At 53.5% G+C, this 15,145-nt stretch overlaps 1 protein-coding gene across 2 annotated transcripts in view; it reads right to left on the reverse strand.

Annotated features, from left to right (window-relative positions):
• Positions 1–1,754: 1,754 nt before the first annotated feature.
• TET3 (tet methylcytosine dioxygenase 3) overlaps positions 1,755–15,145 on the reverse strand; it is a 94,744-nt gene continuing 81,353 nt past the window's right edge. For both annotated transcript variants that reach the window (XM_059405815.1, XM_059405816.1), the window contains exons 6-11: positions 14,687–14,895; positions 13,268–13,418; positions 10,351–10,440; positions 9,730–9,867; positions 5,106–5,442; positions 1,755–4,543 (exon numbers count right to left, since the gene is read on the reverse strand). In XM_059405815.1, the coding sequence (XP_059261798.1) occupies positions 2,766–4,543; positions 5,106–5,442; positions 9,730–9,867; positions 10,351–10,440; positions 13,268–13,418; positions 14,687–14,895 (2,703 nt within the window). In that variant the 3' untranslated portion in view covers positions 1,755–2,765. The remainder of the gene's footprint in view (positions 4,544–5,105; positions 5,443–9,729; positions 9,868–10,350; positions 10,441–13,267; positions 13,419–14,686; positions 14,896–15,145) is intronic.

Consider the following 15,145-nt stretch of genomic DNA (forward strand, 5'->3'; position numbering starts at 1 on the left):
TTGTCAGGGGAACGGGAACATCCAATGGAGACCGCCTCTTGACTCAGCTCTCAGCAGCCTTGGTGCTAGTCTAGAAAGTTACGGACCAAAGGCTGTTGGGGCTGCAGGGACAGACATCACATGCTTTGAGCCTGTATCGGTTTCTCCTTTCATCTAATGGCTTTGCTACCAAAGGGTGACGAGGGGAAGAGAATATTTAACAGACATCAGGAAGATTCACACATGCCAAGTATCCGAATCACCTGGGTTACACTCGGGACCTTCCAAACCAACAGCCAACCTGGGGTTTTCCCGGGTCATACAGACGGTCACATTCTCCAAATGGTTCGTAAAATATTGTATTTCTTGCTTAAGATCATTTAAAATGAAGTTTTCAAGGCACCCCCGCATCTACCTAAGCACGGAGTCAAATGAGACCTGCATAAAAGTACTGATGCGATAAGCAAAATAGCATTTAAAGGACCCAACTTTTCCTCAAAACTAGAAAATTAGCATGCTTATTAAAGACTCTGCTTCCTTTAGCTTGTCAAACTGAAGGTCAGAGGTTTTCCTATAAATCTGAGTTCTGAATAATTCTAAATCCTGATAAGCTCTTGGGTATTTATTTCAAAAGCAATAATATTTCATTTTTGTCCTGTAAAATAAATGCAACTTTACAGAATATGGTAAAAGTGAAGGATAGACAAAGCACGTTAAATATTCAGCTACTATTTACAATTTCTCCCACAATTACATGTTAAAACATACTTTTTTTTTTCAAGTTGCTGTTTAAATCTAGGCAAAAGTGCTTAAAAAAATCTTTCACTATGTACAGTTAAAACCAGACCACATAAATGCTCAGGACATCTGACAGCGACTCCCCGCCCGTGCGTCTGACCAGTTACAGCAAACACCCAGCGGGTCGGTTCTCAGCTCTTACACAAGGCACCTGGAAGCTCAGGAACTTGCCTTCAGCATCGTCAACTGATTGTTAAACTCGTTTTACGAAGACCCACGTCTGAATAAAACTGCTCAATAAATATCTGCTCAGTAAGTATCTCAGGGCTTGGTTGTCCTTCACCGTGTGGCCACGGTCCCCTCCGTGTGTCCTGCTGAAACCTCCCACTCACCACGCACATCCACACGGGCAGCCGGATGGAAACGTCGCTCACACCACAGGAAAAACACACACGCAAGGGAGTCTGACTTGCTGTCCACGGAAGTTGCTTCCACCAGCCACGCCCAACCTCTCTGACAACGTTGCAAAAATGAAGCACCACATTCTCATTTCAAAGAACCAAACGAATGCACCAGAATTTTAGAAGGGGCCAGTTGAGGAGGGGGGTGGGGAAGGAAGGAAAGAAGAAGATGATCAAATCGAGAAATGGCACCAATTAGGGAGGAAAATCATAGCTACCTGCTGAAAACGTTGGACTCCTGCATTTTAAAATTGCTGAGGGTAAGCCCACCCCCGCCCGGGAGAGCGTGGAGAGGGTGGGCCTGGGTGGGGAGGCCTGCACCATTGTCTGATGTGGAGATCCAGGAACAGAGAGATGCTCTAACTGCTGTCACGCGGCCGGGCCCGGGCTCCCGCAGGACGCCACCCGCCCGGAGTCCCAGCTCAGTACTACAGCACCAGGCTCTGCACAACGCCGCGCCATGGGCCGACGCTGGCTTTTCACAGCTTGGGTTCAGCTTCTTGTTTAGAGATACAGTAGCCCTTTTTCAATATCAGCATAGGCTTTGGGGCAATTTTTTTTTTTTTTTTAACAAACAAAAAAATACCTGCCACTACGACAAATTCCTTCAGCCCAGCATTCATTGGCTTGTCAACCGGGTGGAAAGGGCTCCAAAGAGCCTCTCAACTCCAGCTCCTGCAAGGAGGTGCTGCCTGGGGAACCGTGACATCATGGGACTTGATCGACAATGGACAGAGGATTCAGTGTGGAGACTAGCAAGCTCGAAGCTGTCTACTTCCAACCTGGTTTCCGGGGGAAATCGACGCCAGCAACTCCGGTGCCTGGCCTAGGGGTGCGCCTGCCTCCCGGTCCCCGACTCCAAGCCGGTGACTGGAAAAGGGACCCCGGATACTTCTTTACAGATTCTCCCATCCTGCTGGAGAGGATGGAAGCGGTCCTGAGGGCTCCCTCCCCTGAAGGGAAGGCGTAGCGGTCAGGAGGGATGGACCGGGCGGCTACAGTCTGCACTTGGCTCGTGAGGGGCAGATGGCTGAGAGAACCTTGCCAGCTCCCAAGAGGGCCGGGCTCGCAGGGCCCAGCAAGACTGGGCAGGAATGCGCGCTCTTGGCCTTTCCCGCCGCTCCTTTACCATTACTATTGTCGCTTTTTAAAAAATCCAATAAATACACATTTTAAATGGAATTTAAAACTACTCCTTTGTGAAAGGACACTATAAACTTTCTTTCCATTATTGTGATATACAAGGATAGAGTTTTAAAAACAAGAGGAAATAAAAGCCCCCCCAACAAGGTGGGGGGAGGGGAGAAAAAAACCAACATGGAGATATAAATAGTAAGATCACGAAAAAAATCACCCGACAGCCGTAGTTTCTTCTTCAAAGTGCTGGGGAAGTTGGGGAAGGGAGGGGGCGGGTCAGTTCTGAGGTTTGGACCATAAATACATATATATGCATATCTATATATGTATATATAGATAAAAAGACTTCTGCACCCCCAACCCGCCCCCAGGTGTGAGGGCAAAAGCACCACAGAGGCAGCTCGGGCCGGGCCCGACGCTGAGGTACACTGGCTCCCTGGCACCGGGCACCTAGATCCAGCGGCTGTAGGGGCCAGTGACCTTCGTGTAGGCGTAGGAGGACACGGTGACTGCTGAGTCTGTGGGCACGGCCAGCGCCTGCCGTGTGGGGACAAGCCCCTTTTTCTCCTTATGCTGGGGCTCGGCCACCATGGCGCCCCCCCATTTGCGCTTCTTTCCGTAGAGCTTGGCCTCCTGCTGGCCCAGACCCAGCCGGGCGGCCTCCTCCTGTCGCGCCCGGGCCCTCTCCGCCAGCTGCTTCATCTTGGCCTCCCAGAGGGCCAGCCCGTGGTTGGGCTGGTTGAGGTTCTTGTGCTGGTAGAAGACCAGCGAGATGCGGGTGGGGTGGCAGCGGTTGGGCTTCTTGAGGGGCGTGGTGGCGTGCAGCTCCCGCCGGGCACACTCGATGAGGATCGAGCCATGAGCGGGGGCCACGGCCACACCGCCGATGTTCTCGTCTAGGAAATTGTGTTCACTGTCGGACCAGAGCTCTTCCTCCTCCTCCGCGCCCCCACTCTTCTCCTCCTTCACCGCCCCCTTGTTGGGGGGGTCCTCGGCTGTCCCCTCCTCCAGGCTGAAGGGATCCCACAGCTTTTCCTCTGACTTCAGGGCCCCGAACAGTTTCTCACTGGAGCCCAGGGGCACGCCGAAGGACGGCCAGGCTTTGTCCAGCTGGCTTGCCCCCGGGGTTGGAAACCTTCCCTCCTCTCCTTTCAGGGGGCTCCACAACTTGTCTTGGAACCCAGGACCGCTTTTCAGGGCAGAGTTGAAATCCCCGGCCCCAACTCCCCAAGGCTTCTCAGTCAGGCTGGGACCGGCCAAGGCCGAGGTGTTGTTCCCAAACTTGCAGGGGCTCCATGGTTTGCCTCGAAGCCGTCCTCCGGGTTGGGGTGCTGGCTGCTGCCCCTCCCCAGAGAACAGCCCCCACTGGCTATCCGGGAAGTGAGAAGGGGTCAGGCAGCCAGTCCCATAAGAACTGAGCTTGTCGGGGATGATGGCAGGGCTCTCCCCAGGATGGAACACACCCCAGCTGCCGCCCACACTGTTAGTCCTCTTGGGGGACATGCTTGTGCCTCCTGAGTACTGTCCCCAGAGGTGATTGGGCCCCCCATTCTGAGAAGCCTCGGGCAAAGGTGTTTTGCCCATCTTACCAGGGTCTCTGGGTATAGACTCAGCCTGGACCAGGGGGTCCACTGGCTCTTGCTTGATGGATCTGTTGTAGCAGTTGGAGCTCTGTGCAAAGGGAGAGGGGTCCCTGGATGCTGGGTGGATCTGGGGAGCCTTGGGAAGCAGATACTCCTTGGGGCCTGGGTAAGCAGGCTGCTGGTGGTGAGGAGTGGGGTGGTGGGTGTCCGTGGGAACAGCCTGGCCAGGCAGCTCGGCAAACTCAGCACCACCGTAGGCCGGGCTCAGGCTGTTGTGCAGAGCGTGGAGGTCTGGCTTCTTCTCAAAGCTGCTGCTGCTGCCACCGTGTCCCCAGGTGCCAGGACCCAGGAACTGTGAGGGGAAGACGGGGTTGCTGGATGGGAAGCCATAGTAGCTGAACGACGGAAGAGCGTACTTGGAGTGAAAGCCGTTGACGGAGGTCAGGCCGGGCTGTGCATAGTAGGAGTGGTAGGAGTACACGCTGTTCACGCTGTAGGGGTCGGAGGGCCGGCAGCTGCCCAGCACCGAGTAGCTCTCCACCACCGCATTGCCACTGTACTTGAAGGAGCTGAAGTGGTTCTGGGGCTCCACTTTGAGGGAGGGCTTCAGGCCTTGCTGGGGAAGTCCACCCTTCAGGGCCAGGCCTGGGGAAGACAGGAGGCAAGACAAAGAAGGAGCAAAGAGAACCACAGCTCACAATGGGCCCGTGGCCTGAGGACTGGGGATGGAAGCTCCCTCTTCCCGAGGGGCTCCCAGCCCCACGAAAGCCCCAGGGAAAAGCGGCTGCCAGAGCCCACAGGTCCCCTGCAGCACTCCTGGTGAACCCTGCGGGTCTGCACAGAAGCTCCAGCCACTGCGTGCTGGAGCAGGACCAGGATCCGCGGACGAGAGAGCGGCCCCATACTCCACTGCGGCCCATGCGCCTGGGGCCCCAGCACACTCTGCAGACACTATGGCAAGCTGGAGGAGCCCAGCTCCTCTGTGGGAAGATGGGACCCCCCGCCCGACTCCGGTGTCCTGGGGCTGCCACGGATACTGCGCTGACTGAAAGTTAAGATACCACGGGGTCCAGATGGCCGAGAGAGGCCCAGTGACTCTGGTCTGGAGTTCCCTCGCCGGAGAGGAAGAGGGGCAGGGAGGGAGCTGTCCAGGGCCTACCCCTGCCCCGACGGTGCCACCTCTGGTGGGCACCCTCTCCCCACACACCTGGGTCAGTGGTGACGCCGGCCAGCTCGAGGGCCTCCTGTTTGATCTTCTCGGGAGTACTCAGCTTCTCCTTCTGCATCTTCTTCTTCTCGGCCGCCGCCTTCCTGGCTTCCAGCTGCCGCTGGCGGCACGACTTGGCAGGCTCAGGCAGGCGCCGGACTTCGCGGGGGAAGGCAGTGAGCACCTGGATGGCCCCGCTGCCCACCTTGGCGTTCTGGTTCTCCTCACTGCCGAACTCATCCGTGTTGGCCATCTTGTACAGCGGGAGCACGTGCAGCTGCTCGTCCTCGGGAATCTTGCCCACGCAGCGATTGTCTTCCTTGGTCAGAGTGCAGACCTGGCCAAGCAGAGAGAGGGAGGGAGGGTGTGTGGGGTCGGGGGTGCCGAGCGCATGCAGGGAGGAAGAGGCTGAGCATTGGCATGCAAGAGCTCCCCCTGCCCCGCGTCGTCCCGACACCGGCCATCCACTCTAGAAAGAGTGTCTGTCTAAAAGCGCGTTCTGCTGGTTCTCAGAGTAACACTATCACCAGCATTAGAATCTGCCCTACGGCTTTCAAAGTGCGTCCAATCACTCTGTCTCCTGTGACCCTCGGGTGAGGGAGAGGGGAAGAGACAACTGGCCCAAGGTCCCGCGGCTGGGAAAGGGCCGGTCAGGACGGGCAGCCGTGCTCTACCTCCAGTGAGACACTTGTCCCGACGCCTCGTCACCTCGCAGAGCCTCAGACCTCACCCCGTTCTCCTCTGTGCCCTGAACATGCAGCGTCCTTTGGCTCTTTAAAATACTTCGTAATAAAAACTACCTGTACTGCTTGTAGAAAATTTAGGCCAGCAAAAAGGAAATAATTATCTCAATAATCCCACCATCCAGAAATAATCACTATAAGCATGTTGATCATATTTGCATACACACAAACCCACACTCACTCTTTGGTAATGAAATTGAATCGCATTATGCATAACTTCTTTTTAAACCCAGTATGAAGATTTCCTTATGCGTTATTCTTCCCCAATGTGATTTCAGAATTTGCATCATATTATTCTGTTATCAATGTGTTCATAAACCTTCATCACTATTAAAACTTGTTTCCATCTTTTCCCTACCATAAACAATACTTTTACACTTTCAGCTAAATCTCCTAAAATACATAATTCCTTGAAATAAACTCTGTGAAGTCAAGGGCCACATGTTGCCAAACTGCCCTGTGCAACGAGTCTCCTCAGTGCTCCCCTCATATTGGGATGAGGGGAGTTTCTGTCTTCCTACACTTTTGCTTATAATTTTGCCATTCACTTCTGAAAACATTTTGTTCATTATGGAAATGTGTCTCATTGCTGGTCTGCATTTCTCTGATTACTAATGAGGTTTGATTTTTTCTCTCTCTCAAGTTTACTCTTTACTGTTGTGTTGACTCTATTTTATTTTCTGTGTTCTTGACGTTTTGCCATTTGGGGCCTTGACCCTGGAAGGGCTTTCCTTCCCCCAAGACTAGCTAATGCCTAGAGATAGCAAATCACCTCCTTTAGGTGCACGCTGATACACAAACCAACCAATCCAGAGCCCACAGCCAGCTCTCTCTCTTTATCAAACTCTCGCACCCTGAGCCAACATTCCCGCTGCCCTACATCACCCAGGGCCAGAGAAGACAACGGGGGACCACCCCTATGGCCCGGAGCGCCAAGAAACTCTCCAAACTCTCCAATCCCCAGCTTACTCAGCTTTCTACTCTGCCTTGCCCACGCTCTCCCCTCTCACCCCCTGCCCCCTGCCCCATCCTGCGGCTTCTGCGTGGCCTGGCAGGTGCTTCTGAATGCTGAGGATGAACTTCTGCCCTCCTGATGCTCACATCTGTGTCTTCAGGTCATACTCGAGTCAAACCCTGGGTGTATTTTAATACCAGTCTTCTTTTTCTCATGAGTTTTATGCCTTTTCCCCCATTTTTATATTAGGCCATTTATTTTAATCATTTATGTAATCTTTGCATATGAAGATTATCCTGCTCTTTGTCACTGTTATACTGTTTTCCAGTTTGGATTGGCCTTTCAATTTTGCTCGTAGGGTTTTATTACTGAACAGAAACAGTTCATTTTTGCAAAATTAGCTGCAGTTCTTCCTCCCATCTACAACTTCTCCTCTGCTGTCATACTCTACCATGTAGGTTTCTTCCCCGCATACATGGGGCCCGTGTGACTTAATCTGCTCTGACCAGGCCCCACGTACCTTCTGGGTTGGACTGACCACCGCCCTGCTTCCAATCATTCCCTGAAACCCAGTTTAATAAAAGAGCAAAAGTAAAGGCAAACGAGGAGCGATGGCAGGCGCAGTGTTTCTCTCCCTAACATGCACACCTTATTCATGTCAACAGCTAAGGCTATCCTTTTTTTTTTTTTTTTAAAGGACATAAAGGATAGTTACAAAGATAAAATTTAAATGGGTGAGAAATATAAAAGATGTTCAACCTCTCTAGTCCTAAAACAAACACAAAGTACTATGAGATACATTTGCCACTCAGGCAGGCAAAAACTCAAGAAACCGAGAAAGGTCTGTGTCGCCAGTAAGCACCCCTCTAAGCCTAGAAATGTCCTGGCCCCAGGACCTCGAGGTTATCCCAGCACTGCACCAAGATTTGGTAAGCCTGGAGCCCCCCTCTGCTTTCTGGAGGGGGCATGTGGAAGCACTCACTGTCCATCCAGAGGGGGGCGGTCAAATAAACGATGGCAAAGCCATCCAGCCAGCCTGAGCACAGGCTGAAGTGGATCTACACCCAGCGACACAGAAGTTGTCCATCACGTACTCCTGAGTTGAGAAGAGCAGGTCATGGAGCAGCATGTATTTTTCATGTGATCACATCTGTATAAAACGTGTAGAGCTGTCCGCACACATGTGCACACACGTTCAGGTGCCTGAAAGGATGGTCACCCTAATGTTCTCGTTGGTCACGTCCATGAGATTTCAGGCAATTTTTACTTTATACCTTCTTAAACAAAGAACAGGTTTTTTAATCAGAAAAAATACTGCTCATTTTGAAAAAAGTTTGCTTTTTTTTTTCACTCCAAACTCTACAAGCTCTGGGACTGAAGTAACCTCACCGTGCTCCAATCTCCTAGTGTCTCCTCCTCCTCCCCGACCCTCTCCTAAATCCTGTAGGTCCCTCCCTTTCTCTCTGTCTCAGCTGGAAACCCTCCCTGTACAGTGTAGACAGATGCTCGCCCCACCTCGCTTTGAGCCTTGGACATAAGGAAGGAGGACAAGGCAGAGAAATACAATCTCAGGGCTATGCCATCAATCCTGGTGTCAGACCCAAGTCACACCCAAACTCCAGGAGCCCCCTTTCAGATGACCTGCTACAGCCTCTGCTACAGTTCCCCAGGGAGCCCTGCCTGCCAGGATCCAGTAAAAAGCAAAGCAGACAGCTGGCATCATCCCTTCAAGGAGGTCTACTCAAGCCCAAACCTCCCCTCTTCTCCAACTGTACTCATTCTGCTGGTGACCGCACCTGGCCTTATGGCTGTTTAAGTGTGAGCTACGTGCTCTCCAGACGCCCCCTCCCCTGCATACTCGGCACATCTTGTGGGCAGATAGCAGGCCTCTCAGGAGAGTTTCCCTCCAAACTGGCTTCTCCTGCTAGTCTACAGCTCAGTGTGTCACCCCAACACATGTCCTGGTGCTCAAGCAAAAAGTCTTGGGTGGTTGTCTTGTACCTTCCCTCTCCTATCCTGTATCTGTCCATCAGCAACACTCCCTTGACTGGACCTTCAAAATAACCCAGAGTCCTCCCATTACCCTCCTCCTCACCCTCCTCCTGCCCCAGCCCTATCACCTCTAGCCTAGACATTGTCCCAGCCTTCTAACTGGCCTCCTCCTCTGGCTAACCCCCATCCACCACCTCCACATACTTCTATTTGCCAGTTGCAGGAGGAAGCGTCTAACTTCATAAATGAGCTCCTACCGTTCTTGGCTGAAGAGCCCTCCAGGCTCTTTTCCCATCACACTTTGAGCATAGCTCGCAGCTCTGTCTGCCTTCCAGCTCCCTGTGTCTTGATCCCATCCTGCCTCTGAGCCTTTGCTGGTCCTCCTGCCGGGAGCACTCCACCCCCAGACGCTCAATCCCTCACTCTCTCGCTTCATTCATGTCTCAGCTCAGCCATCCCTTCTCAGAAAGTCCTCTCTGCCCACAGCATCTCAAACAGCCTCTGCTCTTTCCCCTTCCTCTACTCCATCTTCATCGGTACCAGACACGAACTGTATCACATCCTTGGGCAGGGCTTAGTCCATTTTATTCCCCAGCATCTAGACCAGCTCAATAAATATTTGCTTAATGGGTGCATCAAGAGAGTGTTTAGATTTAAATCCAAGTGTTCAGGGAGACCTGGGGCCATCTGTAGATAACGGAGGGCCTACAGGTGTCCAAGAGCCTGCACTCTGCAGCACCCGCATGAGACACAGAGCCAAGGCCAACCTGGTCCAAGCGTTTCTCAGAGAAGTGAGCAGGAGCAGTCTGGCAGGGCACACCTCCTGCAGATCTGAGACTCTTGTCTCCAGGTTCCTCCCTACTCTGAGCTCACAGGTCTGCATAAACCAGTCCCTGTCCCAGAATCATCCCGCAGGGGGCCAAGGGTTCCTTACCACAGTGCACCCGTTGTAGAGGTTATGCTGGTCCTTGTGGGCGTGGGCACAGAAGTCCATGCAGGCCGTGACCCCCGAGAAGGGCCGCCCTTCCTTCAGCCCCAGACGGCAGTCAATCGCTATTTCCTCATTGGTCACCTGTGTGGACAGCCAAGGAGAACTGCTTGTGTGACCTGAGGTCAGTGGCCTGGATTCTGCACCGGGGAGGCTAGGTCTTGGAGGGGGGGAGAGAGGTTAAGGACTGCGGCTGCCTTGCACATGGGCTGCAGAAGGTAGGCTTTCTGGCTGAAGACCCTGTAGAAATGACTTCCTTCTGAGTTACCTCAAGTCCCCCCCACCCCCATCATCTGGGAGATGCAGGGGCAAGAGCACAGAGAAGCTCGAGCCTCCCCGGGAGAAGCCAGACCAGAGGAGGTGAGAGAGGAATAGGCGAAGAGGCATGAAAGCAAGGGATAGAAGAGAGATGGTCTGGGATGCCGTTAGCTCGGTGTAAAGAAAGGATCTTATTCAAGACCTCCACTGTCGCTGTCTCTCTAGCTGAGCTTTCCCGTATGGAACACCATGGGAGGAGGACAGAGATGTGGATGACCCGTGGGCAGAGAAAGGCCCAAGACCCCATACCTGGTTCTGATAGGCCTGGGGGGCCAGCCTCTTGTACAGGGGAGCGACTTCGGTGGCCAGGTCCTGGAAGCTCTTACGGAGTACTTCCTCCTGTGGGAAGAAGAGCCGTCACACACCCCTACAGCAGCCCCCCCAACAAGCTCTGTACACTGGAAATTGACTTCCATTCTGGACCACCATTAGGCTGCTGGGAAGGTAGAAGTTAGGTGCCATCAGGGGTCTTGACAGAGTTCCCTCAGGAAGGGGCACAGTGCCATGTCCGTTTTAAAGCTGGAGACATGGAAGCTCAGGAAGTCTCGGCCTGAAGGTCCAGCCCCCGGACTGCCCAGCTACTGTCTTCCAGGCTGTCGCTCAGGGCAGCTCACAACCCATAAAACAGGCTGTTGGTTTTGAGTTCGGAGGATCCTGGGCCAGAGGATGTGGTGTGGCAGGCACTTAAAAGCAGGAGCAACAAATGTGGCTTTTTTGGTGTTACAGACACCGTGAAGGTGAAGGCGAGAGGGGTGCTCAAGGTCTGTGCAGGGGAGCCCCCCAGCCAGACAGGCCCAGAGCCCATCACGAGCCGGCGGCACACCCTTCAGAGCCGTGCCCTGCAGACCTGCACCATCGTGTGCCTTTGTCACCAGCCAGGCGTGGCTACCGAAATAAATGTGAATTTTAATTAAAGTGAAGAATCCAGTCCCCCTGTTTTACTAGTCACATTTCCAAATGCTCAGCAGTTCCACGCGGCTCCCATGCTGTTTTTACAGAGAACGTTTCCCTCCTCAGGGGCGTTCCGCTGGCCAGTGCCGCCCCACACAGGGCAGCAGCATCCCCGCTGCTTTTGGTCAAGGCTTCAGGTGTCCCCCGCCTGGCCCTCCAAGGGGGCCAAGCAGAGCCAGCGGGGGTGGGGCCAGAGGCCTCCTAGAAGGCCTTGAGCACAGGCATGCAGAGTTTACTCAGAGGAAAGAGGAAGATGACGGAAGAGAGAAAGAACCAAGTTTAGAGAAGTGGAAATGTGAACGCGGGACCGATGGCTCAGCGTCTGTCCAGCCGGGTGGCCCGAGCAGCCAGCCACTGCCACCCTCTGGTTGCGGTCCAGATGCTGCCACCAGCACAGCGGGGCCAGGGCCAGCACAGTGCAGGGGTGAGGCTCAGAAGCTCCAGGGAAATCCATGCCCAACTTCACCATTACTGCCACAGGGCCTTGGGCAAGCCATGTGCTTCCTCTACAAAGTGAGGAGCAGTAGCGCCCAGACCCTGGGGTGCCATGAGCCATGGCGCACACCTGGGAGGCGCCAGCCCGAGCGCAGCAAGACGGAATTGCACGGGAATGCTAGCTGACAGAACAGGGCGAGTGAGAGAAAAATGAAGGCAGTGCATTTTCTCTCCTGATAATTCTTACTTCCCATGGCCCCCAGACTCCTCTTGTCATTGAAACAACTGCATTCGCTGCTTCCAGGAGAGGGTGGACGCCGCCAGAAATAAAAGTCTAGTGTCAAACCAGACTGGTAGACGAGCTTGTACAACAGTCTAAAAGCTGGGCTTCGGGGGTGCCGGGGTGGCTCAGTCGGATGGGCGTCCAACTCCTGGGTCATGATCTGGGGGTTGTGGTATTGAGCCTGGTGGCATTGGGCTCTGAGCTCAGTGGGGAGTCTGCTTCTCCCTCTGTTCCTCCCCCTGTTCTCGTTCTTTCTTACACTCCCACTCTCTCTCAAATGAATAAATAAATAAAATCTTAAAAAAAAAAAAAAAAAAAAAGCCAGGCTTTGAGGGAAAAAAGTTCTGCTTTGAAAATGCTTCCTTTTATTTCTGAAAAGCAGGACTGAGAACTCTGAGCATTGAAGTTTATTACATGTATAGTAGAAAAACATACGCCTGGGGCGCCTGGGTGGCTCAGTGGGTTAAGCCTCTGCCTTCGGCTCAGGTCATGATCCCAGGGTTCTGGGGTCAAGTCCCACATTAGGTTCCTTGCTCAACAGGAAGCCTGCTTCTCCTTCTGCCTGCCACTCTCCCTGCTTGTGCTTGCTCTCTCCCTGACAAACAAAATCCTAAAAAAAACAATACACACACACCCAAGGGGAGTCCCCATACCCATGGAAAAGGGGGAAACCCTCTGGTACAAGGAGCTTAGGGATATATGGAAGGTAGAACCAGGGATCAAGATGTTGCCTTGACCCCCACTAAAGGGTCCAGTACCCTACCTCACAGGTGTTCAGGCAGGAGGGGGCTGCTGAAAGGGAAAGGACAGGGAGCCCAGACAGGTCTGCAGCTTCTCTGCACTTGGAACTCAGAGGGGAGCCCACCTCTTGGAATGGCCTTCACAAGCAGGGCAACAGAGAGGAAGGGGCAGGGAGGCGGGCAGCCTGACCTGATGAGGCAGCTACTGAGAGGCCGTACTCTGTGGACCCCAGACTAGTACCTAAGGGCCAGGCCAGGCTCCCAGAAAAGAGACAGCAAGGGCCCGAACAGGTGAACAACCACAGAGAGGTCACTGGCCGCCAAGCAGGATGAAGGTCACTCCGGGAAATCCAACACTGGCCCCAGAAAATGGCCCATGGCCTTGAGGCTCCCCTTCCTGCTAATCATCCTACCCTCTGAAAGACATCTTGGCAAGAACAAAGAGACGAAATGACCCAGGAAGCGGGTCCCATTCAGATGTAGAATTTGAACATCAGCCATAAAGAGATGGTTTTAAAGCTGGAAGAGTCTGGGGTACCCAGTTGTCGGTTAAGTCTAATCTCTCACTCCCCCTGCCCTCACACCACACCCCACACGCCTTACCTCGTGGCAAGATAAGGTCAGTTCAAAAAAAACAAAGCAAGTTGCATTTTGCCCCTGTCTGAGTAACACCTGCTGACCCATCCTCCCCCCGGGGCATGAAGGCCAGCAGGTAGAGGGGGGCTGGCAGGAGGGTTCCCCCCACCCCACTGCTCACCTCCTTGGGGTTGTCCCCTGCGAGGCGGAACTTGCGCGGCGTCTTGCTGCGAGCGTATTTGCAGCCGTTGAAGTACATGCTCCAGGAACAGCCGAAGGAGAAGGAGGCACCACAGGTGCTGGGGTCTTTGCCTTGGCAAGCGCAGGTCCGGCTGCAACAGACGTCCCACGTGAGGCACGCAGACACAGGCTTTGTTCGGAAACCTTCCTCCCTGCCCGGGGGGAGGTCCTGCGGAGGCCTAGCACCCGTGGCCTCCCAGTGACTGGGACCACATCCTGCCCACCTCCGACTCCTCTCCCAAGTGTCCTGGGGTGGACGGTCCGCTCTGAGCAGCCCATGCTTCTCCTACCCCTGAACCTTCTGCTATTGGGAGAAGCTCTGGGGTTGTTTGAGGTAAGTAGGAAGAATCCAGTCAAAACCCCAGTAAGGTTTATCCTTTGCCTTAACTCTAATATCATGACAGCTTTCGACGTGTTCAACACAAACAGAGTCGTGACTCGAAATATGGGGTTTGAACACTCCCACGTCCTTCAGGCCTGGGGGCTGACAAGCCTTTAAACAAATTAACACTGACATTGTCACTTAACAACTAATTTGGAAACAACCCAGGTGCCCCTCGACTGGGGAACAGATAAATGACGGTGCCCCCGCCGGCAGTGGCGTACTACTCAGCAGTGAAAAGGAACAAGCTGACACAAGCACAGATGAAGCTCGGGGAAAGAAGCCACACCCAAAAGGCTATGCTCGGTCTGGTTCCATTTATAGAACATTCTTGCAAAGGCAAACCTATGGGGACAAGAAGCATGATAGGCCATTGGTTGCCAAGGGCAGAAGAAAGGACTTTCTTGTAAAGGGGCACAGGGGAATTGGGGGGAATGACAGAGCTGTTCCATTATCTGGATGGTGGCAGTGTTGGCTATGGCACTGTAAACATCAGTCCCTATTACATTGTGGGTTAATTAACTGCAATTTAAATAAAAACTTAAAAAAAAAAAAAACCCTCTTCTAAGTAGATACCTAAAAGGATGAAAAGCAAAAATACCTTAATTTTAAAATTGGGAAGAGACTCTAGGAGGGCAGGTTTCGTGATGACTACTGATGCCTTACACTTGGGGGGGGGGGGGTCGCTCACACAATTTTTCACAGTTGTTCCAGCATTAGAGTCCCAAAGTCCGTGTGAGTTCAGCAGCAAAGCTGAGCCCAGGGAAGAAACCCTTTGCCGCTGGCACCAGAAGAAGCCAGGCTGGGATCGTGGGGGAGCTGCTTTCATCACAGCCCTGACTGCAGGGCAGGCAGGGCCTGGGGCGGGAGGACAGAGTCCCCTGCATCTGCTGTCCAGCACCCTGCCAACGGCCACCTGGCCCAGCTGCCCCCACCCCTGCATGTGGGACCCCCCTTCCTCCCCTTCTCCCCACATACTCATCATTGAGGCCACATCTCCGGCTGGTGGGGTTCCCATACTTCCGGAGGGTGTCGGTGAGCTCCTGGTAGAGGGTGTCTCCGAGGCTGCGGGGGATGCCCTCCCAGGCCAGGATGAGGATGACAATCACAGCGTTCTGGCAGTGGTGACCTGCCCGGTGCCGCACCAGGCACAGCAACTTCTCCTCCAGCGTGTGCCTACGGATCACCTGCAGGGATGTGGGCAGGGGCACACTGTTCACTGTCGGAAACTGGCCCCCTCGCTCCTCTGCCTCGGACATGATACCCCCTCACCTCTGCCCACCAGACCAGGGCGGTGGGTCTTTAGGGCAGTGTCGATGGCAACCATGCAGGCTGAGAGACCGCTATCATTAGGGAATAATAAACACAAACATTTTCTTAAGAGCAAAATAAAGAATAATTACTATAATAAGTTATTGATGAGTTGCATAGGCTTAG

Source organism: Mustela nigripes, chromosome 7, assembly GCF_022355385.1.
Source record: "Mustela nigripes isolate SB6536 chromosome 7, MUSNIG.SB6536, whole genome shotgun sequence".
Taxonomy (NCBI): domain Eukaryota; kingdom Metazoa; phylum Chordata; class Mammalia; order Carnivora; family Mustelidae; genus Mustela; species Mustela nigripes.